General features: G+C 36.9%; 3 protein-coding genes across 14 annotated transcripts in view; 2 read left to right on the top strand and 1 right to left on the bottom strand.

Annotated features, from left to right (window-relative positions):
- LOC112561192 (huntingtin-interacting protein 1-like) overlaps positions 1-3,495 on the top strand; it is a 36,060-nt gene extending 32,565 nt beyond the window's left edge. For all 12 annotated transcript variants that reach the window (XM_025233511.1, XM_025233523.1, XM_025233520.1 and 9 more), the window contains one exon: positions 210-3,495. Coding sequence is in view for 2 of the 12 variants with exons in the window: in XM_025233522.1 (XP_025089307.1) it covers positions 210-218 (9 nt within the window). In the remaining 10 variants the exon portion in view is untranslated. The remainder of the gene's footprint in view (positions 1-209) is intronic.
- A 68-nt stretch (positions 3,496-3,563) lies between these two features.
- On the bottom strand, positions 3,564-17,888 carry LOC112561194 (HEAT repeat-containing protein 6-like). Its single transcript, XM_025233524.1, is given in 26 exon segments — positions 3,564-4,030; positions 5,156-5,266; positions 5,578-5,716; positions 6,329-6,550; positions 6,773-6,850; positions 7,116-7,192; positions 7,989-8,149; positions 8,350-8,474; positions 9,246-9,368; positions 9,457-9,591; positions 9,870-9,959; positions 10,244-10,325; positions 10,724-10,926; positions 11,483-11,907; positions 12,136-12,235; positions 12,793-12,922; positions 13,202-13,278; positions 13,797-13,919; positions 14,178-14,612; positions 14,979-15,074; positions 15,805-15,919; positions 16,191-16,306; positions 16,480-16,503; positions 16,506-16,622; positions 17,133-17,240; positions 17,713-17,888. Coding segments are annotated over 26 exon segments (3,642 nt in total). The 5' UTR covers positions 17,881-17,888; the 3' UTR covers positions 3,564-3,968.
- A 224-nt stretch (positions 17,889-18,112) lies between these two features.
- LOC112561874 (2-methoxy-6-polyprenyl-1,4-benzoquinol methylase, mitochondrial-like) lies at positions 18,113-23,353 on the top strand (the record flags this gene model as incomplete). Its single annotated transcript, XM_025234694.1, is given in 8 exon segments — positions 18,113-18,281; positions 18,552-18,701; positions 19,362-19,457; positions 19,460-19,666; positions 19,829-19,935; positions 20,280-20,368; positions 20,819-20,930; positions 22,032-23,353. Coding segments are annotated over 8 exon segments (1,032 nt in total), but the record flags the coding sequence as incomplete, so codon positions are not given.
- Positions 23,354-26,919: the final 3,566 nt, after the last annotated feature.

Genomic DNA, 26,919 nt, shown 5'->3' with positions numbered 1-26,919 from the left:
TGACCATATATTAGTCATGACAAATGCATAAAAGACTTAATGAATCTTGAGATCTAGCTGGATTAAAAAAGAAACACAAGTACATTTCCACCTTGAACGGCAAGTTGGGGGACTGTTAAGGGCCTGATACATGGTACAGGGGTTGGGATGGAGTAATTTATTAAAATCTGGCTTGCAAAATGAAAATAATTTGTTGTAATCTCTTGCAGAAAAGATGATGCTAATGTTGAAGGGCCTTTGCAACCAACAAGCACCTAAAGCATCAGGTGAAAAAGTATTCAAGGACAGAAGTATTGTCAGCATTTACTTAAAGCCGGCATACTTGAATTCCATTGGTGTACTCCTGTATGCATTTCTTTAGGTTTGTGTGGCAGTCTGGGGCATGTTATCACCTGTACATATGTATACGGATTGTCCTTGTGGAAATAAATTTGATGTGCATTAGCACGGGCAGGTAACATTATGCAAAACTGTTGCAGCTATGGAATTTTGCTTTATGTTACTGTTCTTAAAATGTGAAATCTATTAAGATGTATAAAATATGAATTTTATAACAACTTGCTCTAAATTTTGGGGGGCTCACATAGCTACCTTTGTGGCCAAAGGGTGAAGGGTCATCATTTCAATTAGATCAAGTTTGATCAGTTTTGATTATTGGGAATATTTGGTCTGTCGCACATGCAGGTTTGTCTTTTGAAAAAAAAAAGTGGTCCGATTGAAAAGATTGAAGTGGACTCTAAATTATACATTTTATTGTTGTTCCTTTTGGACAAGCAAACCTTCTTTGCAAGAGTAATGTTTTTGTTGCTTACAATTTGTAGGGATGCTCTGAGATGGCACAACTGGGAAGAACATTTTAAAGTGAATAGCAGGGTTGATGCATATGAAATAAGTAATGATGAAACGATGATAAGTTGTTGAGTGATTATTCAATCGATGCAGGCATGCTTTTATATTTTAATTGTTTTATTAGGCTGCCTTATCGCATTAGGCTGCCACACAATTTCTTGCGTTCACAGCAAAACAGAAATTGCTTATTATAGTTTGATTTGGACAGACCATTTGGTGAACTTCAGTTGCGGTAAAGCATGATTGTGATTGTAATTAGTTGTAGAAGACAAAAAGGTCAATACTGATTGAGAAAAGTTTTTTTCCTTTTTGTCTAAAACAAATTATTAGCTGTCTGGGTTTAATTGCTAAAAGGACAGCTATAAGGCTAAAGATAAGCAAAATTAGAGCTTTTTTTTTTCATTGAAATTAGGAAGTACAATGTATTATTTTGTCAGATGGATAGTTAACCTCTGCACAAATTGCTGGTAATGAAACGGGATTGTTCGTAATCATGAGAAATGGACTTGTGATTAGCATGTTACATTTCAACAATTATGAAATTGCTTACAAGGAACAAAGAGGGCAGTCAGGCAGAAAATGTAGCTGCTGTTGCTGTGATTTGATGTTTAACTTGATATTTAAATTTCATCTTGCTCTTCTTTGGTTTGCATTACATTTTTAGGAGAGGCAGTGTCAGACATGTATATAGTTTTTATCGCAGTTGTAGACCGCTTTCCACAAACACTTCTTTTAGTTCTGCTTACAACATGTAGCATAAGGCAGGTATCACAGCTGTTAATATGTAGGAGGCTAGATAGAAATTGACAGAGACAAGAATCTAGATAAGTATTTCTCAACAGAAATTGAGGAATTTAATAGTTAGAGGGCTGTATCAGAAGCAGTCAACATAGATTTTAAAGAAAGTGCTACATGACGTGTAGGATACATAGTTACTGTGTTGTCGATTTTTTTTCTTTCTGCGTCCGATTTAGTTTTAAATTGTCTTGTGCATATTAAAAACTAAAGAAAACAATAACCATGGTTTGTTTGCATATAGTTAAAAAACTAGATACTTATTTTCACAGTGCCATTAAAAATATTCATCATGTTGATGTGTGTGCAAGAGAGAATAAAGAACTTATATATACATATATAAACAACCATCCCTGGATTCAGCTGGAGTAAAATGGCTGATGGTCATGTAGATCTGATGTAGTGGATTTAAAAGCTAAATGTATACTGTGATTTGTGCTACTACTTTTACTATTTATTTTGCTTTTTTTGGATTTATCATACTGAGTGGCTTTTAAATAGCACTTCTGAAACTGAAGAATAAATTATGATAAAGTTGTGTGGCTATTTCCTTACACTCTAGAACAGAGCTGTAAGTAGTGCACATAGAGATGCATGTACCAAATAATGGTAGGTACTAGCAAGTTTTATGGTCTTTCAGACTGATGTGAAGATAGTTAACTTACACGTGGCGACTCTTTCAATACTCTCAAATTTAAAACTAGTCATTCATCCTGGCATAATGCCCTCCATTGATTATCCCAGCACAATCTTGTCTATTCGTTGTTGAGGGAACAAGTTGAGTTTTTAAAAAATTAGTCTTAGCATGCATAAGTCTAAAATACTTAAGCAGTTTTATTTAAAATATTCACAATGAAGTTGAAATTTTCATTTTTAACCATTCACATTCTTTGCTTGTCAGGGCATACAGAGGTGTGGAGTGCCAGGGGTCGGGAGAGGGCTTAAAAGGATGGCACAAGTTGCATTGTTTTGTTGAATTTTAGTTGATGTCTCAGGAAGTACATAAAGATATTTATATTCTCTTGATAACATTTAAGATATTATTGATATTTTGTTCAAGATCTATTTGGTGTTGTGTACAGTCGCTGAAAACTTTTCTTTACATTTTGTTCCAGTTTTATGCATTTTTGTGTTTTGTTAAGGCTGTTAGTTGGGGGGGCTTGGGAAATCTGAAATTAACTGGAAAATGCCCCATTTTGTTAATCTATCGTGAATAATCCTGTCCCCAGTTACTTGCATGTTTGGAATTTATTCTGCCCACTGTGACATTACATGGTCAGTGTATCTGAAATTTTGTTACTGTCGGTAAAGGACAATAGCCAGCACCATGGTTTTCTTCTCTTTGGAGTTGGCTTTCATTTTAATTTGTTGTAAATTTGACGTTACTTATGTACAACTTGTGTGCCTAAGCCTTGTAATTCTGGCAGATAATAAAAGGTGATGATCTCTGTATTTAGGAATCTTCCCTTTCCCTGAAGTGCATGCCATCATGGAGAATACATGAATGCCAGTCCGTCACTTATCACAAGAGCTGAAGTAAATCAATGATGTCAATAATCCGGGGTGTTTTTCTTGATCATGTGACTTTGAGATAATTATACCCAAAACAAGCCTTAATGTCTTAATGATCTGAATTCATGTACACTGCATTGCATGAATAGCTTTCAGTATTCACAAATTGTGGTGTTTTTCGGGGGTTTTTTTTCTGTGCTACATATTCATGGGTTGTACAAATGCTGTACTTCAAATATGTTGGATCTATTTTACATTTTGTTTATATGTGAATCCTTATTTAGGTATTACAAGAACTGTATTGCATTTCAGCCCATTAAACAGTTAATGCAAGACTTATTTCATTTCTTAGATGCTTTGTATTTCATATATATCTATAAAGACACTTTAATGAAACATTTCACAAGTAGAAATTTACAGAAAACTTTAATAGTTCTAATTAGGCACGTCAATAGCCCTGACAGAAACAGAAAGATAATGGCAGCACGAATGATGCATGTTGCTAAGTGTTTAAGGATAAAAAGCTTGAAAGGAAGCAAACAAAATTTAGTCTTCATTTATGTTCTCTCAAGTCCTCATGAGTGAACACTCACCTCAGATCTGTTCAGGATCACTTGTTTTTAGTATTTTCACACAATGGAGTCCTGTAGTTGCCTGTAATCTCATTTCTGACATTAAATTATAAAAGCACTCATATCACAGAAGAAAGACTGCAGCAACACCTATCCAGATGCTGCATGTTTGGACGGAGAAGAATAGAATGCATGTTTTTTCCAGGCACAGCATCCATGAGTGTGCAAAATGCGATCTTGTTAGTCGTATATCTGTTGAAAGGCAGACTTGTGTGCTGCAGGCAGAGCCATGTCGTCAAATTCTGCACAAAGCAAAATAATGGATTGAATTGAAAGTCTACATTAAGATTATGAAGGATACAGCAAAAAAAGAAAAACAAAGCAGTCACTAAAAAATAGTAGTAATCCTTTCTGAAGGATTTCCTGACCACAGGAATATCACTATTGCATGATATGTTTAATACATCTTTGGTAGAAAACAGTTGACTATGTGGACAGTCAAATATAGAATGGCTGTAAAGACATTTGTGGAATAACATCCTAATTGCTGGAAGAACAAAACCAAGTCTTAAAGGGCAACACAAACCTTCTGCAAAAATTGATGGAAATAGAGCATAAAGAATCACAAAAACATTCCGGTAATATTTTATGACTGCCCATTTTTCTGATTGGTGTTGACTGCAGGCAATGTTGTGAATGGTGGACCAACATGACATAGTACACATCACAGGTGTGAATTGTAGCGGATAATTAACGGATGGGTTTTGGAGGCTGAAATTTACAGGTTTCTATATATCTACTGATATCTGAAAAAAAAATGCAAACCATTCAGCTAAGTTTTTAAAGATCAAGCACCAGATATGCAACTTTCGACATTTTTTACACCTTTCTGGTCTACAATTGTGCGAGGGCACCACTGATGTGTGCAAAAGAATCGAGGGGACAAACCTATAAGGAGCTTAAGCGGGTACATGTGTGATTAAGTGAATAGCAAATTTTGCATGAAGCTTAATGATGAAATACATTTTTACATCAATAATTGTGCACAAAAATAGCACCATGATGTGACCCATGACAAATGATTATCAATAGTGATTCTCCTGTGATTCTATATAGCAAGACAAAAATTGGATACAAATAGGTTGACAACAAATCTACTTGCCCAAATAATTTTTTGTTTTAGAACTGATTTAATGACTTGTGTGCAAACTTACAAGACTTGCATTTGTGGACATAACATGTTAACCAAAAAGAAGTTTCCATGAACTGAATGAAGTGTTTAAAACTGTAACCTGTCTGAGTATTACAAGACAGTATTTTCAAGATGGAATCATTCCTCAATACAAAATCTGGCTATATTATCATCTTCTAGTGTATAAAATACTGTTGCCAGGGATGAAAGAAGAAAATAAAATGAATCTTATTACCATTTTGAAGTAGACATATTTCATGAAGAAGTTTCAAACCAAGCAGGAGATCAGCCGTGACATTTTCTCCTGCAGCTAATGCCTTCAGCCTATGTTGCACTGCCTTCAACACTGGTACCAATGATAGAAGTCATCAGGAACATGCATACACGCACACATATTAAAAGCAGTAAGGGAAAGTGATGAAGAGCATTTGCCTAACATTGATTAACTGATTAGTCTTAACTGCATCATCAATAAAAGCAATATTGTCATGATTAATGATTATAAATCTTATTTGATCCAAAACAAGTGTAGATTATAGTAGTCCTATGTAATATAACAAGATATGAACTACATATATATAAGTGCACCCTCTGGAGAATAAACAGTCACCATGTTAAATTTTACTAAACTTGTTAGTATCAGTTCAGAAAATATACCTTTTCCAGCTGACTTCATTGCTGAAAATTTCTCAATGTGACTCTGAAAAATAAAACCATTTGTCTGGAGACCAGGTAAAAGGGCCAATATGTCTTCCTTCTCAGCCAGGGATATTAAATGCAAGCCAGCAGTGCAGACCTAGGACAAGGTAAATTGATGAACATACTAGGGGCAACATAAAAATGCACAAGGTGCATGAAGTTACGAAGCTTAAAGAAACTTTTGCTGATGCTGAAAGTATCTTTTTCAGAATTCATAGCACAAAGTTGTGAGACATAGCGCTGTACAATTAGAAGCTGAACGTTTAAAGAAATAGTCTATACAAAGATTCTTCAATTCATTCTTGAAAAAAAAATATTAGCAGGCTCAACATTTGTACTTGGTAATGAAAATTTCAAGTTCATACAACTAAAATAATTCTTTTGTAGGGGTGGCTTTTAGTAAAACAACCTTATAACAAACAAAGCATCTTACCTTTAATTTTTCTTATTTTTAACTGCTGGAATTATTTTTTAGCAAAGATTTCCACTCAGCTGATTTCATGTTCATGCTAATATACAAGGCATAACACACAAAGTGTAACATACAGATGGCAAGATACTATTTTTACAGACCAGACCTCTACTCTTAAAATGTAGGATAATTATCTGAGAGAAGTCTCGTCTCAGATTAAAGTTTGTGATAAAGGCAGGATAAGCATCACAAAAAGCCAAATAAAACATTGTTCTGCATTATTTTCCTCAATCATACCTGCTCTGTCAGGCTGTCCCTGTATCGAAACTCTCCAAAGTCTGTTACATCGTCAGCTGTTTTCAAAGCACCTACTAAACTGTCCCACACTCTGACATAAAGGCAAGAATCTCCAAAATGCTTGCGATCAGAGGGGATGGAAAAAGCAATAGCTGCATTGATGCGGACTTTGAAATTTTTGCAGTCCTGTACCACAGTGCACAGTTCAGTCAGAACCTCCGCCTACAACAAACCCTGAAACTTTTATACTACAAACAGATTTGCTGGATATTCAATTGAATGCATGACAAATATGTGTGTGTGTACACACGCACGGATAAATCTTCAAAATACAAGAACCATTAATAGCTGCTTTTAAATTTGCTTCTGACACTGTGGCAGAATATCTCATAAGCATGGTAAAGATAATTTATAAAGAAAACTGAAACAAGATCATCCTCTTACCATCCAAGGTGCACCTCCACATAGCAGTAGCTGATTGCGAAAGACATTGGCTATAGCATAACAACTATTCCAGCGGACCTGTTTTTGAAGAAAATAAAAGGAAGCATTTACTTTTTAATTTATCTGTAAATTTTAATTTTTCAATAAATCTCTCGTTTGTTTTAGTAAACTGGGGACTAAACCATGCATATCTCCAATTCACTCATGAAACATGGGAACAGTTTCTAGTCCCCCATATCCTTGCTTTTCGGGGTTAAAAAACAAACACTCCAAAAAAATTACCTCATGATATTTTTGTTCTGCAATATTTTGACAACTAATGAAACTGAAGCCTATCTCATACCTTCATGGGCCCAGAAGTAATTGTCTTTAGGATGATCTTCACACTATGTGCCACAGCCTCCACAATATGACTTTTTCCTACACAAAACAACTGCATGCATAAGAAATAATTCACAGTAAAAACAAATAAGTAGTCTAATATTGAAATATAATCTACCCTTACAAATACAATCTAAAATCAAGTAAATGCTCATGTAAATGACATAAGACACACTATTTAGATAAAAAATATTGATAAAACCTATACCTCACATTAAGCCAATTTTCTCTTGCCACCCTTAGGGATGTATCTGTCCCATGCTGTATCTCGAAAACTATGAGGAATATCAGTTTCAAATAAACATTTTTGGAATCTACAGGTCATTTTACCCCTAAATATGTCAGAATAACTAAAATTATATGTGTACAATCCTTATGGTCCTCAAAGGGCTAAAGAAGACTGGGCAGAAGAAATGTGAGATGAGACCTGTGTTTCTGTGAGTTGGTTCTACTAGCATATCATATGCAAACTTTGCATCAAATCAATTAAATACAATCGCTGTTGGGGAAACTATCCAGTATACTAAAAGACATAGCCAGCTTGCTATATCTTCATCACATGGCTTCTATTTAAGCTAACCCTGTACCTCGAATCACAATCTGTTGATTTTTTGTTTATACTAGGCACTTCTGACTACCATTAAGAGAAATTATATATATAATAAATAAATAGGATGAAAAAAAAAAAAGTAGAAGGGAATCACTGATGAGTTTGAAGAAAAAAAAATAATATTTGATATTTATTCTGTATAATTTCTTGGGAAGTAGCTAGGATTATAGAAAAGCAAAATATAATTTTGATTTCTCATTCTGCCAACATACAAAACACGCTCACTTAGAATTCTTGGTGGCAGATATCGCATGATGTTTCCAACCGCTCGCACAGCATTACATTTGACTTTATCGCTGTCCTGCACAGCAGCTGTAGCAGTGTTCAACATGCACCACAGGAGCATGTCAGAAAACTGGTCCAGAAAGGAACTATCCTCCTTGTCCCTTCAAAACAAGTTGTCTACTGCAGATTAAATAAACTAAGCATACTGAACAGTACTATACTATAAACAAACTGACTTGAAGACTCTTTAATATTTCACTTAAGTGATGACAGAAGCATCCTTTCAACAATCTTCATATTCAGAATCCCTGACAATATTTATAATCCAAAATGCTTAAAGTTGTACAGGAAGGGGTATTACCTGTTTACCACAAGGGCATCACACAGGTTGCCTAGTGCCCAAGCAGCTTTGATTTTGACATTCACACTTGGGATGCTCATGCACTTCAGAATTGCATTTGCAGCATCAGACATAAAGGAGACATCCTGAAAAAAAGAAAAGGGGAAACTATGTAAATGAATAATAAACAGTTACTTATAAAAGTAGGTATAAGAACACTCAGCAAGCTGCAGGTTTGTGGTTTTCTTGGGCAGATGACTAAAAACACTCGACACTACCTACCCTGCAGAAATGGACACCTGATTTATCAGAAAAGGTAAAGGTGGTGGAAAAAAGGGCCTGAGCTCTGCCTTACACATCCTGCACCCTTGACACAAACCAGCTACACTTGACTGCCCACACACCAATTAACCTACTAAATTTTTACATAATCATTATACTGGGGTAACAGCCAGTCAGCGGGCCGCACCACGAAAAGAAAATGTTTTTTCATTAAATTTTACGAACACTACTGTCACTGCAGTTAATGCTAAAATAAAGTTTTTATAATTATTAATTACTATTACATTGACGTTGTCTCTGTCACTAATAACGGAGGTAATTTCACTGCGGGAGTTAATCACCAAGCACAACATACTACAAAAATGTTTCGCGGGCCGAATGCGGCCCGCGGGCTGCGTGTTTGAGACCCCTGCTTTACATAATCTTTACTGTGAGTCTCTACATGTACTTTACATAACCTTTACTGTCTCTCTATATGTACTTATTGTAACCTTCACTGTGTGTCTCTCTACATACACTTTATGCAACTTTTAATTTCTCTCTACATGTACTTTACATAATCAGTACTGTGTGTGCCTCTTTGTGTGCTTTTCTCTTTCAAACCTTTCCCTATGCACTGAAAAAAACGCACTTACCTGAGAGAGACAAGGGTAAAGAACATAGACACCAAGCACTCTCACAGCAGCAGCCACAACTAGGCGATCCTCACACACAGTCAGATGAAGCACCAGTCGCAGGCATTCCTGTTGTGTATCTGCCTGTACCAGTGAACAAGGAATTTATTTTTTTTCATAACTATTAAATAGACATCTACACCAATTACGCAAAGAACAGATAAAATCTCACAGGAAGTCTTGAGAAGATGTCCTGACCCACATTAGAGATGCAGTCGCAGGCACTGGCACGAAGGGGACTATGTCCTGGCTTCTGTAATACTTCCACCAAAGGACCAGACAGAAGCATCTGCCACAATTTCAGTGCCTACAGAAATGGACAGAACATAAACCATACATAGGACTCTCTCTCCATATGTATATATAAATAACAAATAAGTTGCAGTCTTGACAAGGAAATAATTTCTTTGAAAATTATGTTTCTTGCTCCAGTGTTACCATGAGAAAGTGCAGAAGCCAGTTTGAAATGTAAAGTTATGGCATATGAACAAAATAGACTTTGTTTCAAAATATAGAATTCTTGGACTGTTAATCTTTATGACAGCTCTTAGTCCGTAAGCCCAAGGGGCTTTAAGATCTGCCAACCTGTGACAAAGTAAGTGTTTGTGACTGTTCAGCTCCTGCCTGCATTTCCTGCACATCCCTCAGCACTGCTTGCACCAATTCATCCAGCACCTGCAAACATCCATAAGACTCTTTAAAACAGTTTTTAACTCTATCTAAAAACCATCTTTTAATTATCCTGATTATAATATCATTTTAAAACAATAGTTCTGCATTTGGTTCTCCTGATTACTACAGATTTTTAAGGGTGGCTGAGGGCACAGTTTCAGACCTTTTTGCAAGACTAAAATCAAATGTAACTAAAATGGCAGCATATGCTAAGCTTGGACAGATCTGCTTTTAAAACTGTGCACTTTTCCATGCTTCCAGAACCTGAAGTGAAAGTCTCCTCTAACCTTGCAGCCATGAAGCTTCACTGCAGGGTCCTGATCCTCCAGGCATTTTTGAATCACGTCCTGCATGAGACCCATGCTCCTTCTGTTGAATGAAAACAATAATGAACTGCAGCAAAGATGACTCTTATTTCATTTTCCTCTCTTTTTCCACCTTTCATAGCCTGTTTTGCTTTCCTGATTTAAATTTCATGGTGCTGCACATTTATTTTTGTGGGACAAGAAGAACTGGGTAGCTATAAATTATTTCACTTATCACAATGCTGAAGGGGTTGAGGTGGGGGGTGGAAAAAAAAGGGAAGCTACCTGGGTTGAACTCTCCTGAATCCTATCTTCTAAGGGAATAAATATTGAAATACTCGAAGTCAGAACTGGAAGACAAACTAAATCTCTCATATGTATGCATGTCTATGTGTGTGCATGCAGAGTCTTGCAATTAACACACATTTACATCATTTACATCAGCTGACATGTGACATTTACCTTACTACAGGAAAGTAGCATTTGGTGAGAGAAGCCAGGACTTGTAAGGACTCCAGTCGCACAGGTAGTGGCTCAAACACTCCTGCACCATCCTCAACATCAGTGTAAACATCACCATTACCAACACCACCACACCGTGGCATGACATTCCTAATGCAGTGCTTCATAAGCCATGATGTTTCATGTGCCTGAGCTTGAAGAAGCTGAACACAAATCTAAGGTCTATATTACCAAGTCTTTGTGAATTCAAATTTAAATAAGATTTTTTTTTCTTACCATGTATAATAGGCACATTGATTGTTTTCGTCAGTGTTCATGCTTATGTGTACATGTGTGTGCACGAATGTGCATGCACACATATCTGTGTAAATACGTGTAAAGTAAGTTCTTAATGATCTTTAAAGTATGGGGCGTTATAGACATAGGAAACTTTATATTTTTAATGTAGCAAACATTTTATCATATTTATAGCTGACTTCTTTTTTAACTTTTAACAAGATATCGATAGATTAAAAGAATGACCTCAAGATGCTCTCAGACAGTAAACATTGTGTAACAAAAACAATGAAGTAATTTCTGTTTGCCATTACAAAAGAAAATAGAAAAAAAAGAAAAGAAAAATAAACTTAATGAATGTTGCTCTGTGAATGTGACTAGCATGCAGGTGCCCATGCACACACACACACACATATACTCCACTCCAAAATTCTTGATCTATAAATTATAAAGTAGAAAGTCACACTATCATCTATCTCAGACCTGATCAGAAAAGACGGGTGTATGAGTCCCAGGAGAAGCTGCCAACAAAGGAGTGTCTGGTCCTGATGATCCCATGCTGTCCAGTCCTACTGGATTCACAAACCTTGTGCTCATGCCATCACTTGTACTTCCATTACTGTCCCCTGCAGAACCAGATGGTGATGCTGTACTCTGAGAGTCAATTCCAGAATCACTTGAACATGCACTTGGTGACATGCCACAATCTGGACCAGGTAGCAACATCAGACTGGATGTCGCAGCAGCTGTTGCTGACATGCCTTTTGACTCTAAAGTGGCTGAAGAATATCGTGTGATGCCAATGGGAGGTGTGGGGGAATTGATGATGTGATAGACCTCCATGAGAGGAGGCTGATGACTGACCAGTGCTCCCAGGCATGTTAAACATGCCACACGCACATTTGAGTCTGAAACAAGGAGCAGAAGACAACAAAGACTTCAATGGGTCAACAACATCAAGCCAATTAGGTGGAATTCACAAGTCTCGTTTTATTTCTATTATATACAAGAAATATATTTTAAAACAAAACTTAAACTTCATCATGAAATTTGCCTTACAAAAATTAATAATAATTGTAATAAATAATAATTGTAATACATCCTAATGACATCTTTTTCACATTTTGTCTTGACACCTTTGTGAGCAAGAAAATGCCGAATCTGCTTCACAACTCTGGAAAGAAGGCCTGGCTGAAGGCGATGATAGGGTACATTAACCACAAGGGTAGCCAGACACTGCAACATCAAGGAACATCCGCTTTCTATTGATTCCTCTCTCCTCACATCTTAAGCTAACTTCAGATTTCTTTAAAAGCTCAAGTTTTAGGAACTATTGTTTAGCTAAACCTGTGGCAAAGGTAAATTTGATGAAGTATGTGAATATATGCTTATGTTTTTGCATATACACACTAATATACAATAAATACACATACTATCAATCAATTTTAATGGAAAAAGAGTTTAGTGGAATTAACTAAGAATCTGCAATACCTTTTCCCCAGTTCATGATGGTTTATTAATATCAAGAAGCTCATTGTGCTTAATTCAAATTATCAAGATCTCTCCATTCTGCTGAAATAAACCTATTTCTTATGGACTTGAATTGTCATGTGACCTGTTGATGGATGACAAGTATTTCAAATCTACATTAAACAAGCTTACAGATGCCAGAGTTCTTGAAAATACCCACTTAAGAAGGATTTGAAGATGCCCTAAAAGCAAGCAACCTTTCACAAATGATATAAAATGCTTATAAAGCACAAGCTTAGGTAAGTAAAAATATTATGTCACACCTTGATCAGCTGAGTGAGGGTGAGGTTATAGTTCTCAGCAATGAGTGCTTGCAGCAAAGCCCGGTGCAGCTCTCGTATCATGGCACCCAGCACGCTTGACAGAGGTGTGAATGATGTCCGCACATTCGAGCTGTGGAAAGACATCCTCTGATAACATAGTACAAGCGACATGTTCCGTAAATACATTCATGTTATTTTCCCTTCATAAAATTGGCTGTGTTTTTACAACTTGCCTATGCATCTATGCATGCTTTTCAATTAATGGGTACTTAAAAAAATAGAAAACAAGATGCTGATGTTTCTGTATATTACTATCTCCCCTATCATCATAAACATTTGCATCTCTAAAAAAAAAAAAAAAAAACATCACAGATTATATAAACTATTTCATTTCAATTTAAATGTTGACCTCTCTTCTGCAGCAGCCAGAAACTGTTTTGTGCCATCCAGCATGGCTGTCAGTGCAACCAGGGCTCCCATACGACACTGACAAAGAATATGCCCAGCATGTTAATCAAATTTCAATAATCAATAAACAACTATTTAGATAGGTAGACCAGGCAGTACAGACAATTGTAATACATATAAAGTCTATAAACATAAGTAGGGGTTTTAATCTTGTAAACTACGCATCAAAGAAATGATATATTTATATAAGGCTCTATATAATGCTCCATGCAGCATGCTCAATTTGTAAGCAACCAGATGAAATCTGTGCTTTTAGTCCCATGTACACAGAGACAGGCAAGTTCTTAGATGTCTGTCAAAGTATGTGATACAAATGATCTGTATAATACCCAGTAATAATAAATAAAAGCTAAAATTCTCTTCCGAAATGCTATATTCTATACCCTACAATAAACAATATATATATATCAGATGTGATAAGGCATGACATGCCAGCTGGCCCACTCCCCCCAACCCTAATGAAAGCTCTGGAAGCAAAAGGGACAGAGGAAACTGTCATCATCCTAAAGGAAGGCCTGAACATAGCGCATCATTACTTTTGGTGACGGATCTTTCAAAATGGAAGTAAAAATTGTCTGCACTTGTGGACTGTTGCCAGCAGCTGCTGAATCAGGAATAAAAGAAGACCAGTACCCAAACATGGATCTCTTGTCTGTGACCTGCACCAAATATAATTCCACTTGTTAAAAGAGGACTTTTCCTGGAAGTAGGTAATAAAAACAAGAATACAGATTTCTGCAAGTTTAGTCATAAGAATACAATAGTCATTTAAGCATTTTAAATATTTCAACATGACAAGCACTATAAAAGAACAAATGCCTATTACACTGCACAGAAATATATTTATGAAAGCCTTTTTTTATGTAAAAGAATACAAAAAGTGAATGAAGGTGCTATGATCAAAGCACCATACTTGCCTTGCAAATTGCAGTCAGACAGCTGTAGGCTGCTATTCGTACTTTGGTGGAGAAAGCATGCAGTTTTGCTGCTTGCCCTGTTTCTGTGTCTGAAAATTCAGAATCTGAGCTTGTCAGTTTCACCCATGATGGCTGAAGCAATATAGATTCAATGCCTGATGACAAGTCTGCAGCAGCTGTGTTCTGTGAGGTGAGGGTGTCTCTGTCTGCTGCGTCTCTAGCTACAGCCTCTTCAGTTTCACCATTTATCCTCTTGCGTGTTTTCTTGCATCGTGCTTTAGATGTAGCCGGTGAAGCAGGCACCATTGTTTTTATACGTTCTGCAGTTAAAGCTGAAGATTCTTTGGCATACTTGTGATCAAATGCTGTGGTAACAGCAGGAAAAAGTTGTGGAGGGATTGTGATTGGATGGCCCATACCATGGAACATGTAGGCCTGAGAGTGAGAAGATTTGGCCATTATCTTCAAAGAAATCTATCTCAATAGTATCTTTAGTACCCAAAAGGGAAACAACAGAACCTGACCTAGAAAAAGAAGCCTATTTTACAAAGTGGCTAAAGGGGCTGTGATGATGGATAGACTTAACTGCTGTTTTATATACTTTAATTCTGAATCCCCAGAAGCATAGATCCTCATACTTGTCTCCTTTCTTTACCACTCACTTTCTCTCAACTCAGTGTTGGCCATTAGTTGTTGCTCAGCACAAAATACATTTTCCCCATCTCTCAATTAAAGTGTGTTGACCCATATGACAAGACTAGTATGTGAATATGGTGACAGAAAGAGGTGATCAGATCATACCTTCACAGCTGCCAGCAAGGTGCCTAGATGAGGCTCCAGATCCAGCTTGGTTCCAATCATCAAGCTGTGCAATGCTAACAAGGCATCTACTACAATCTGTTGGGAATTGCAAATGACTGTCATGAAGGACAAGAAGTCATGATGATACAAAGAGAACAAACCAAGTATAAGAAAAAAAGTAAATCCTTGTGATATTAATGACGCCATTATGAAAGGTTCAGCAAATATGACCAGGCAACTTAAACAGATTTTAACACAATGTTCTGGTCATGGTGAGCTGTTCCACTGAGGTTATAAATACAGTCTATTCATCACTATTTACAGAGGCTGCATTGCCAGAAATTAGAGAAGTAGAGAGGAAGTACTGCAAGACTGTTTCAAGACTATTTTTCTAAATTATATTGCTCGCTTTGAGAAAATTTAGGCATAGTAAAAGTTCTTTTTCAAATTGAGGAAGACATCATTTTAAATCTTTAGTGTGTGCATTTACCTATGTTTTTACCTGATTAAGTTTTTAAAACAGATTTACACAATAACCCGAGAAAAAAAATCCAAATACTATGATCTGCTATAAATCTTTCAATCCTTATACATTTACAAATTTCTGAGTAGTGTGAAAAAAACTAAATTGTAAGCCTTTAGATTCATTAAAAAAACATGCTCTATGAAATATAATTAAAGAAATCTTCTAAATTAGTATGAATCATGTTTGTCTGATTTGTAGTCATTCAAAGATCAGATAAACAAGTGAATAAATGCCTAGGAATGGGTCCAATTGAAAGGCAAGTCTGGAAAAGAAAGAGACAAGGGGAAATGACTCGCAAACCTTGCACTGAGTGTTCTGATACATGCTCATTGTGGGCATCCAGTGCAGCAGACTTAATAAATGGGTGAAACATGTCATGGCCAATGCCTTGCTCAAACCTTCTTTTTCCGCAGCTCTAGAAAAAACAAAGACACCAAAAAATTCATCAGAAGGCTGTTTTACAATACAGATGATGGTCATAAACAATACTGTAAAATAAATGTCTCTTTGTTGTTCACAAACGCACCACGACTATAACGCTGAACATTATATGAATGTAAATTTATCATCTGTTGTGGCCTATTTTCCTCAAAAAGTAGCAAGGAATAAACTAACTAAACTAAATTTATCATCATCATCACAAGCTAGTGTCTATTATTACTGAAACAAAGAGGAAATTAGTTTACCTGACAGCCAAGCATCGGAGGCAATGAACAGCATATCCCGTGGCACCAATATCGGAGGATGGTGATTCCAAAATTTTGATTAATATGCCAGGTTTTCCAATCAGAAGATCTTGATACTTTAATAAAGCAGAAGTAAAATACTTATGATTCAAATCAATTACACTAATAATATAAACAGTTTCAAAGGATTAAGGTAAAATTTACTACTTTATTGAGAAAATTTAATAACAAACAAATAAAAAAACTAGGAAAAAACTCAACAAACTTGTTTTAAATCTGTTACTTTTACCTGAAAGAATAATTGTCCATAATCTTCTATTAGACTACCAGAGTTGGAAGAATTTCAATGGTGGCCCAATCTGGGCAAAATCTAAGGGCTTTCATTACAAATTCTGCAATCTCAAGTGCCGTTTCAGCTCCTGAAAGGGTTACCTGTAAATAAATACAATACAAACACACTGCAGCATTGTTATTTGGCTACAACACCTGATACTGTCAATGCAATATTTGAAATGTACATAAAAATATGAAAAAATATCAACCCTTTTAAACTGCTTAACCATCCTCATCCAGAATTTAAAAATTAACACATTATTTTCAGCATACTGTGATTCACACTTTATTTCTACCTGTTAACAAGGATGATCTAAGTTTTAGACGAAAACTGCTATTAAATATTGCAAGCTAACCAAATGATAAAGTAAGGATTATCATAAAACTAGTTCCACCCACTTAAAGTAACTACTGTCCCATTTGTGTAACTTTTCCTGTTGCCTTAAATTGAATAGACAAAACTTTATGCATTAGTATACAAAGCATGCTTTGGGTATAAGAAAGTTAATGTCTAATACCTGGTAAATTTTGTTAAAAAAGGTGAAATGTACAAAATGTTGAAATGTATAAGTTATTAAATTCATACAAAACATACAAATTAAAACTTACAACTTTGTATTTGATGAAATTGTAGATCACCTGGCAAACCTTTGTCACTAATCTTTCTTGCTTCATGGGAATCATTGAACATAGTTTCCGAAGAAGACGATTTCCTGACTAAATAGTTTAAAATAATTAAGAAATTTACTTATGACTATTACTAATCCTTTTTAGCACAAGCATTTGAACGTGATTTTCTGCGAAGGTTTACTTACTTGCTTCTCTCTCTCTCACACACACACACTCACTTTCTTCTCTCATTTTTCTTCCTACGCTCTCCCCTCCCGCCCCCTCTAGTTTATCAGAAAATAAAGCAAGCGAATATATATATAGCATATATATAGCATTTGGGTATAAGAAAGTTAATGTCTAATACCTGGAAAACTTTATGTTAAAAAAGGTGAAATGCACGAAATGTTGAAATGTATAAGTTATTAAATTCATACAAAACATACACTCACTTTCTTCTCTCATTTTTCTTTCTACTCTCTCCCCTCCCGCCCCCTCTCTTTATCATTTAACTTAATTAGTTTATTAGAAAATAAAGCAAGCGAATATATACATAGAACATTCAACCAAACTGCCATACCTCATTTATCATTCTTAAAGAGCTATAGTCAAGAGCTATAAGCTCATCAATAAGAACATTGAGATTGCTTCTAGTTCTTTCATCTTCTTTGAAAACAAAAACCATTAATTTTTGGTAACAGTGCTGAAATTCTGTTGCGTTGTCTGCATCTCTAGGCACCGACGCCATGTTCAATTTATCGAACTGTTTGCGGGAGGCATTCAAGAAGCATTCGCGTATTTTATCAATCAAGGAACTGTTCACTATTATACACGACTTAACTATTTGAATTAAAAAAATAGAACAGTATTTTATATCACGTGTCTTTCCTATATCACATTATATTGATCAAAGTAAACTTGTTCAAACTGAGGCAATAATGTCTCCCTGTGGTCAAACAATATGGCTGCGCCCTTGATGCGCTGTGCTCGGTGCGGTCCTTGATCACCTTCGTCAAGTACAAATATGTAGTACTTGCGTGAAACGTTTTTCTGTTGCTCATATATTGAGAACATCACATGAAAGTGAAATTCAGACTAAGACCCATTTTGGATTTCAGTCTGTCCGTACTGAAGAAAAGGAACAGAAAGGTGATTTTCTGTTCTGTCCCTGTGGTGTTGTTCACTTTGTACTAAACATCCTTAACTAACACTACATTTAAAATAATATGAAAATAATTGTGAATGACCGTGTGCACGCACATCCTTGCTGCTTTCTAATTAGGAAATATGTCACTACAATATTTACAGTCCAACTGACTACTAGCTAATTTCTAGTTGTTGCAACACGGAAAATCGCGTTGAGCTATTTATATTTATCAGAATGTTACAAACATTCATGGTCTTTTTGTATGTATACAGTCTATGAAGTCTTCGAGAATGTTGCCAAAAAGTACGATCTTATGAATGATGCTATGAGCATTGGTGTCCACCGCCTATGGAAGGATCACTTTATGCAAAGGCTTTCACCAACTCCTGGCACCAAACTTCTAGATGCTGCTGGTGGGACAGGTGAATAAATGTACTGCTGTAAATACGAGTTTGCTTGAATACTTAGACTAGATGACTATTTCTTTGCATGCACATGGCAGAGCAAATGTGTACATATTACAATGAGCTGCTTTGGTTGTGGCACTTTTGTTAGAAATGGTATAGGTGCACCCTATAGTACTTTCCAAGAATTCAAAATATTAACAGCTTTGATTTGATTTTTTCATATATATCTGCATCGGGGTTTGGTCATTTTGCCCCGCAGCCCGAGCCAAATCATTCCAGCTATGTCTGTTTCGTTCAATACCGAAAAGTGAAATAGTCCCAACAAATCACCAATGACACAGGTAGCTATGAACAAGAGCCATATGTTGTTCGAACAATACAGGTAAGCAAGTTTTAAACAGCACCATACGGATAAGTTTAGACACCATTTTACTAAACAAAAATGACTGCATTTCGATGATCAGTTCATCTTTTGGACCTGGGAGGTTTTACTTTCTGGTGTTGGAATGAAATCGTCGTACCTGGGATGAAATGAAATAGCTGGGACAATTTGACAGGCTGTGGGAGAAATGGTCCTGGAAACTATCAAGAAACCATTTGTGGGCAAAATCTTGTATTTTGAATGAGTTTAACTAAAAGGTATGATACATATTCTTTTATTCTTTATCAAAACAGGTGACATTGCCTTCAGGTTTCTTCAGTTTATAGAAAGTCAGTCAACCTCATCATCAGACAGTCAGCACATAAACAGTCTCTTCACAATTCAGAGAGAGAAACAGGAACTCCAGTTAGCACAAGTTCCACTGATGCAACAGATGAATCACCATCTTCTTCGTCGGATGATGAATCCAGTTCAACAGGAAAAAATGAATGGAGAAAGGCACTAGATGAACAAGGAAGCCATGTTACTGTGTGTGACATCAACCAGCCAATGCTTGATGTAGGAAAACAGAAAGCCTTGAGAAAAGGTTATAAAACAGGTAACAGATTGGGATTTATATAGTGGGCTTTCAGTTTTTATTATTTAAGGGTTTATTTATTTATTTAAGGCAGTCTGTGGAAGGCAGTTACCCGTTAAATCTGTGTCATTAATGTTAACAAATATAAGTAATAACAATGACTGTGATCTTTTGATTATCAAGGTATATCATGGGTGCAAGGTAATGCAGAAAGTCTTCCTTTTCCTGATGCATCATTTGATGCATACACCATTGCCTTTGGAATTCGAAACTGTACAAATGTACAGAAGGTAACAAACATACATACAAATCAGTAAACTGAACAAAGATGGTAGCATACTTTTCAGATTTCTTTAAGCATCACTGAGTAATCTTGTATAATCTAGAAAGGTCACTAATTTTATGATCTGAGTCACCAACTAATAGTCTTCACTTACAGTGAGTCTGATTGTGTAAATTGTTGCCAAAATACATTGGATTCAGGATCTGATCCCCTTCATCCATAAAACCATTTTGTGACTTTACTGTTGTTGTAATGGACCAGCTATATAATTTGCAATGTTACAAAGTAAGTGAAAATATTATCAGTCATTGATTCTATTCTGTAATATTCTGTTCAATTAATCACCTGCAGGTTCTTGATGAGGCATACAGAGTACTAAGACGAGGTGGCCGGTTTATGTGTCTTGAGTTCAGTCAAGTCACCAATCCTGTGCTTAGAAGGTAAAATAGATCTTTATGCCTAAGCCTTTTTTCACAATCGTTTTTTGTTTTTCAGCTTAAAAATTGTGTAGTTTTTGGATGCTTTAAGTACTAGCGAGATGTGTATTGGAGGATAGGGGAAACACTCATGTAAACCTTATCAATATCATAAGCTTTTTCTAAAAGTGGTTCTACAAATATTGCCTTGTTAATAAATGGTAGCCATGCTGCAGGAGAACAGCACCACATACTGCAGGAGAACAGTGCCACATCCGAATAAGGACAACAAGCATTTGTAATGAGGATGAAAAACATGAATAAAAATTTCATCAAACATTGCATATAAATTAATTTTTTTGCCATGAGAAATTGAAACTTTAGATAATTTCATTTGCTTTAAAAAAAATTTTTTTTTAACGGAATAGATTTGCACTTCATTAAATGACACATGCTTGGTTATCCTTTTTTCAGTCTCTATGACTCATACTCATTTCAAGTGATTCCTGTAATGGGCCAAGTGATTGCCAATGACTGGAAATCTTACCAATATCTTGTTGAAAGCATTCGGCAGTTCCCTAACCAGGTGTGCATTTATTAATTTTACTTTTACTTATTTACTTCTCTAAATAAATTACAAGAAGCAGACGCTAGGCTCCATCCTTTGGGAAGATTTTTTTTTTTTTTTTTGTCACTTCAACAATTTTAACATTTGTAAGAATTTCTTGTTGACAGTTATGTAGATGTCATTTTAAAAGCTGTTTTATTTCTAAACTGATGAAAGCTAGATCTATAATAAGTGTGAGCAGTGGCAGAGCAAAAGATGCAAAGCTAATGTTTCACATTTGAGATAAAGAGATTGTTACATTACTTGTTGGTGTATAATGGTATCTCGGCATTTGACCACAATCCGTTCTAGAAGGCTGGTCAAGTGCCAAGCACTTTTTTCCCTTAAGATATGATGTAAAGGTATTCAAGTTTTGTTGGCACCCAAAAAAGTATTACTCATGGTATTTTATAGTACTGCATATGTAAAAGATGGATTTTTTTCTAATAGTTTAGTTAGCTTATTCCTTGTTACTCCTCGAGGAGAATAGGGCCACATTTTTTTTTCAAATGTTTCATTGAAAAATACAGTTTAGTCTTTACAGTACTATTAATTCAAAACTAAAATCTTTAATTTGAAAATTTCTTACCACTTTTACTCATTTCATTAAATCAGTTGCTTTAATTGCCTCTTTATGTTTTAGCAATGTTGATATTAACTTAATGGCTAATTCAGATATATTAGTTACTCTCACACTTGGCAATAAATTCTTTTTAATTGTTCTTCTTACTGTTTCCCTATTTCCCTCACTTTTAGGGGCTTAAAATTTCTTGGGTGTCACGATAATCGTATGGAATGCATGATATATATATGGATGGTGTCTTCACTATTTGAAGTCGATGGGCAAAGTACCCCTTTTCCTTTGTTTTGCCTCAAAGCATCATGAGTCAGTAGGGTGTCTCCAGGTTTTAGCACAATGGTCAAGTGCTGAGCAACTGGTTCAGCACCAAAACAGAAATCTTTCAAAAATAATGTTGGGGACCAAAATCTTCGAGCATGGGGCAGTTAGGTACCACTGTATTTTCTTTCTCAAAAATGTTGGGTAGAAACGTAACTGGTAATGTACTGTTCTGTTTTCAGGAAGGATTTGCTGCAATGATTCGTAACAGTGGATTTCGTATGGTAACATATGAAAATCTAACATTTGGAGTGGCTGCTATCCATTCAGGTTTTAAACTTTAAAATGCATTTGACTGGTGCCAGGATGAAACTACGAAAGATAATTTGTGTATGAGTGTGAGAGACAATAATCGTGAAGGGAGACTGAATGTTTATTAACACTATTGTTAAATAAAACTCATGTTAGTGGCTTAGAAAATTTACTTGGTATGTAAAATCTCTGTCAACTGATTCAAAATGTTGCTCGTGAATATTTCCAAACAAGGGAGATATGACAGCATGTTGGGATAGACCATGGAAGTTCTTTTACATTGTTTTTATTATTTTATTTTTTGCATTATGTAGAAGAGATTCACTTATTTGCCCTCATGTCCACAGTTCATTAGCATCCATCAAAGCCACATTTTATGAGGTTTTCTCACTTTTAAAGAGGGCGGTCTGGTGGTGCAACAGTTAATGCCTGTCACCAGTACAGTGAGGGTTGACTGTCCTGGGTCCAGTTCTCGCCTCAGGCACACTGTTCTTTCTCTGCATGCGGCATCTGTTTACAGGGCTAGCTGCCTTGCCAAATATAGCCTTTGCTGCTGCTCAGCATAAAACACTAATTCCACCCCAACTCCCCTTTTAAAGTTCCTACCAAAGTACTTTAATCACAATAGTTCATTTATAGAGCACCTTATCCCACCAACGAAGGTGGAATCAAGGTATACATCTTACTAATGCTCACTCAGTCTTTTTTTGTTCTCTCTTACACACACACGATACCAAACATGTCACATTCAGAAAGAATTATGTCAGAGTGAGATACCCACAACCCCTGATTCTCACTGCTATGGTGACACCACATTCACCACCAACCACCCCTATCAAAGATGAAAGGGTTGCTGCTTTAAAAAGAAAAAAAAAATTAAACTGTGCCATCAATATAGTTAATTTGTAATTTTTTAGCCTAACTATTGATCTTACGTTTGTATAAATTGTTTTATCAGTAGACTAGTTAGCAGATACTTTAAAACAAATGAAATTTGTGAATGCAACTTGTCTTGCTCATGCTCCTACTAGCATTGTCTGTAGAAAAGTTACCTCAGTGGACATGGGCTATTTACTGTATAATTCTGAGTGCCATTGTGTTATAGATAAAACAAAGGTTGCGATTAACAAAGTATAGTCATGATCTAGTCTATTGTGTTAAACATATGCTTCATCCCATTCAAGAATGCCAATTTTTGACCTCAAGAATATATGTGTTTGAATTAAATCAAACTTTATTTTGTGACTTTTAATACTTGATTGTGTTTTATTAAGGTATCACACTGCATGGCATACAGAATATCTAAAGTCACATGACTTTATCTGCAGTATTTATAATTGCATGAAATAACACATGACTGCAGACTGCACAGGCACACATGGGCATGCATACACACACATGCACAGATTTACACTTACAAACACCTAAGCTTCCAGCTAAAAAGCCACTGTATAAAAATAAGCACAGTATATAACATACTGTCATGAATGCAAGGAATAGTGGAAATAACTTTTTTATGGAAGCTTACCAATATGGAGAAGAGATTATTTCCCACAAGCAATTTGCTAATATCATCAAACATGATGAAATAATCGCCTCAATTTTGCTTTATGAGATGATTATATATGTGTAATAATTATCTGAAAGACGCTGCTCAGCCATACAAGAAGCAGGATAATTTGAAAATCCACAACCAGGTGAGGAGAGTGGTCTTTGCCAGTGTCGCTACTGAGTGTCGTCAGCAAGACTTTCACGGCAATTCTTAATAAGAGATTATATAAATGGTCAGAGGAAGAAAATAAGTTAGGCGAAGAGCAGGCTGGCTTCAGAAAAGGTTACTCAACAACAGACCATATATATTCACTAGTATCCATAACCTACAGATGTTTTAAGCGCAGACAGAAGTTATACGTTTCTTTCGTGGACTACAAACGGGCCTTCGACTCGGTGGACAGAGAGAAGCTATGGGCGGTGTTGCACAAGATAGAGGTTTCCACAAAAATGACTGGCATGCTGAAAGCTATGTACAGATCAGTCCAAGCATGCGTGCGAGCAGGCTCCCAGTACACTGAACTCTTCGACTGCCCAGCTGGAGTTCGCCAGGGATGTCTAGCAAGCCCGCTAATCTTCTCTCTTCTAATCTCGTAAAGACGACAGACGGGGGTACAGCTTTTACCTGGCCTGCAAGAAATATTTGGCCTCCTGTTTGCAGACGATGTCGCTCTCATTTCGACGACACCCACAGGTCTCCAAAACCAAATTACAAAATTAGAGCAGTCTTCAAAACATCTCGGGCTAGAAATTAACCTAGAGAAAACAAAAACCATGGTATTTAGAAAAGGAGGGCATCTCTCAGAAAGCGAACACTGGTATATTGGATCAAAGGAAATTGAAACTGTAAACAGCTACAGGTATCTAGGTTTTATTTTAACAACAAAATTATCACTCACGACTGCACGCCCCTCTCTAACTTTCAACCAGTGACAGAAGATGAACTATTGAAATTAGTTCGGCGTTGTCGCCCAACCACGTCTGTGGATGATCTTTATCCCCACTCGTGTTCTTCTCCAGCACCTTGACATTCTGCTTCCTGTAATAGTTCGCATAGTCAATGCTAGCCTTTTCTCTGCCTCTGTACCCAGACAATTTAAAACAGCTGTGATCAAGCCTGTCTTAAAGAAGCACAACTTGGACCCTAGCTCGTATAAAAACTATAGACCTGTGTCGAATTTGCCTTTTGTTTCGAAACTTGTGGAGCTTGTCGTTGCTCAGCAGTTGACATTCCACCTGGACCGCTACAGCTTATTGGACAAATTCCAGTCGGCGTACAGACCAAGCACAAGCTGTGAGACAGCCCTTCTGCGTCTTATGAACGATCTTCTGTGCAGTGCGGATGCAGGGAAAGTGACTCTTGTGGTCCTCCTTGATCTGAGTGCGGCCTTCGATGTCATTGATCACACCACTCTTCTGACTCGTCTCCAGATGGAGGTGGGCATTGGTGGTTCCGCCTTGCAGTGGTTCCATCCCTACCTCAGTGATCGCACACAAAGGGTGATGGTCAATCAGGCTTCTTCAGTGACAGTTCCATTGCTGTGCGGTGTCCCGCAGGGCTCTGTTTTGGGCCCGGTTCTATTTTTTATTTACACATCTCAGCTTGGTCCCCTCATTGAGAAGCATAATGTGAACCGTAAGATGTTTGCAGATGACTGAACTATATCGTTCATTCAGTACATAATGTGAGTCGGCGCGTGAGGAAGTCTGTGCAGTAGAAGATTGTTGTTTAGAGGTAAAGTCGTGGATGCCAAGGAATAAACTCAAGCTTAATGATGAGAAGACAGAGGCGATGCTATGTGGTTCCAAGCTTAGCCTTAGCAAAGTCTCTCTAGACTCCACCCAAGTGGGTCAAGCTAGAATCCCCCTCTCCAGCTCCGTACGGAACCTTGGACTCTATGTTGACAATCTTCTAACTATGTCTGATCATGTCAGTTCTGTAGTCAAGGCATGTTATTTCCACATCCGCACACTTGGACGACTCCGACCCATTCTCAATAAGAAGACTGCAAATGCAGTTGCTGTGTCCCTCATCTGTTCAAGATTAGACTATGCAAACAGCTGCCTCTGGGGAATTTGCGAGTTGTCGAGGCTACAGCGAGTGCAAAATACGGCTGCTAGGATAGTTGCATGAAAGAAAAAAACTGACCACATTACTCCCGTATTATGTGACCTACATTGGCTTCCTGTGGAGAAAAGAATCGACCACAAATTGTTAACCTTGACATATGGCTGTCTTCACGACCTTGCGCCTGCATATCTACAAGATCTCATTCACCGTCACCAACCTCAGCGGAACCTTCGTTCAGCAGCACACTTCAGACTAAGACGACCAAATGTTCAGACGGAATACAAACAAAAAGATAGTGGGTTTCAGATCCTTCTCAAATGTATCCCCGATTCTGTGGAACTCGCTTCCCCTCTCGACCAAGGAGTCTGATAGTCTTGCAACTTTTAAGAAAAAACTTAAGACCCACTTGTTTCAACTTGATCATTTGACCTGTAGTTTGATGGCTGCTGGGATCACTGCGCATTGAGCGTATCTCTGCGATGCGGAAACTGGCGCATTATAAAACATCATGTATGTGCATACAAGGATAACGTCATGTGGAAGATTGAGTAGGGTGCCTTGAATTTTTACGCAGATAGTATTGTCTATGTGGGTCTTCATGTTTGAAACAAATCTGGAAAAATCTTTTCGTATGAGTAGAAGGATACCACCTGAACTGCGGCCTTGGTGAGATATAGCTTTAAAGCCGGTACATGGAGAACCATGAAGTTGTTAAAGTAACTGGAGAAATCGAATAAATGGCTTGTAAATATCTCTGTTAAGCAGCATACTTCGAACGACGTGATAAAGTCAACAAAATCAGACTCACAGAGTTTTTGTTTCAGACCTTCCACGTTCCAACACAGAAAGGTTAGTGTTTTCTGTGGACCAGTGAGGCTGGGGCCAGGGCTATTGATGCTAGGAACAGGGGGTTGTTTCCCTTGTCTGTTGTTAGTCAGGGGATTATTGCCCTTACCAGTACGAGAGTGTGTTTGGGTCGTGGATTTGCGTCTGAACCCGACGTCATTTTATGACGCAATTTTAGACGTCATTTTATGACGCAATTTTAGAGGGACGTAGCGTGAAAATTATTTGGAAGACAGCAGACGACGGTTAAGATTTTTGAGAGAACGGGCGGAAAACTGAGGAGCGGTCGGACTGTACGTGTGGATACAGAGACGGCTGTGAGAAGTGAAGAGATGGGGACTGAATGAAAG

The sequence above is a fragment of the Pomacea canaliculata genome, linkage group LG4 (assembly GCF_003073045.1).
Source record: "Pomacea canaliculata isolate SZHN2017 linkage group LG4, ASM307304v1, whole genome shotgun sequence".
Taxonomy (NCBI): domain Eukaryota; kingdom Metazoa; phylum Mollusca; class Gastropoda; order Architaenioglossa; family Ampullariidae; genus Pomacea; species Pomacea canaliculata.
Note: the sequence above shows the minus strand (reverse complement) of the source record. Positions and strands in the feature narration are given on the sequence as shown.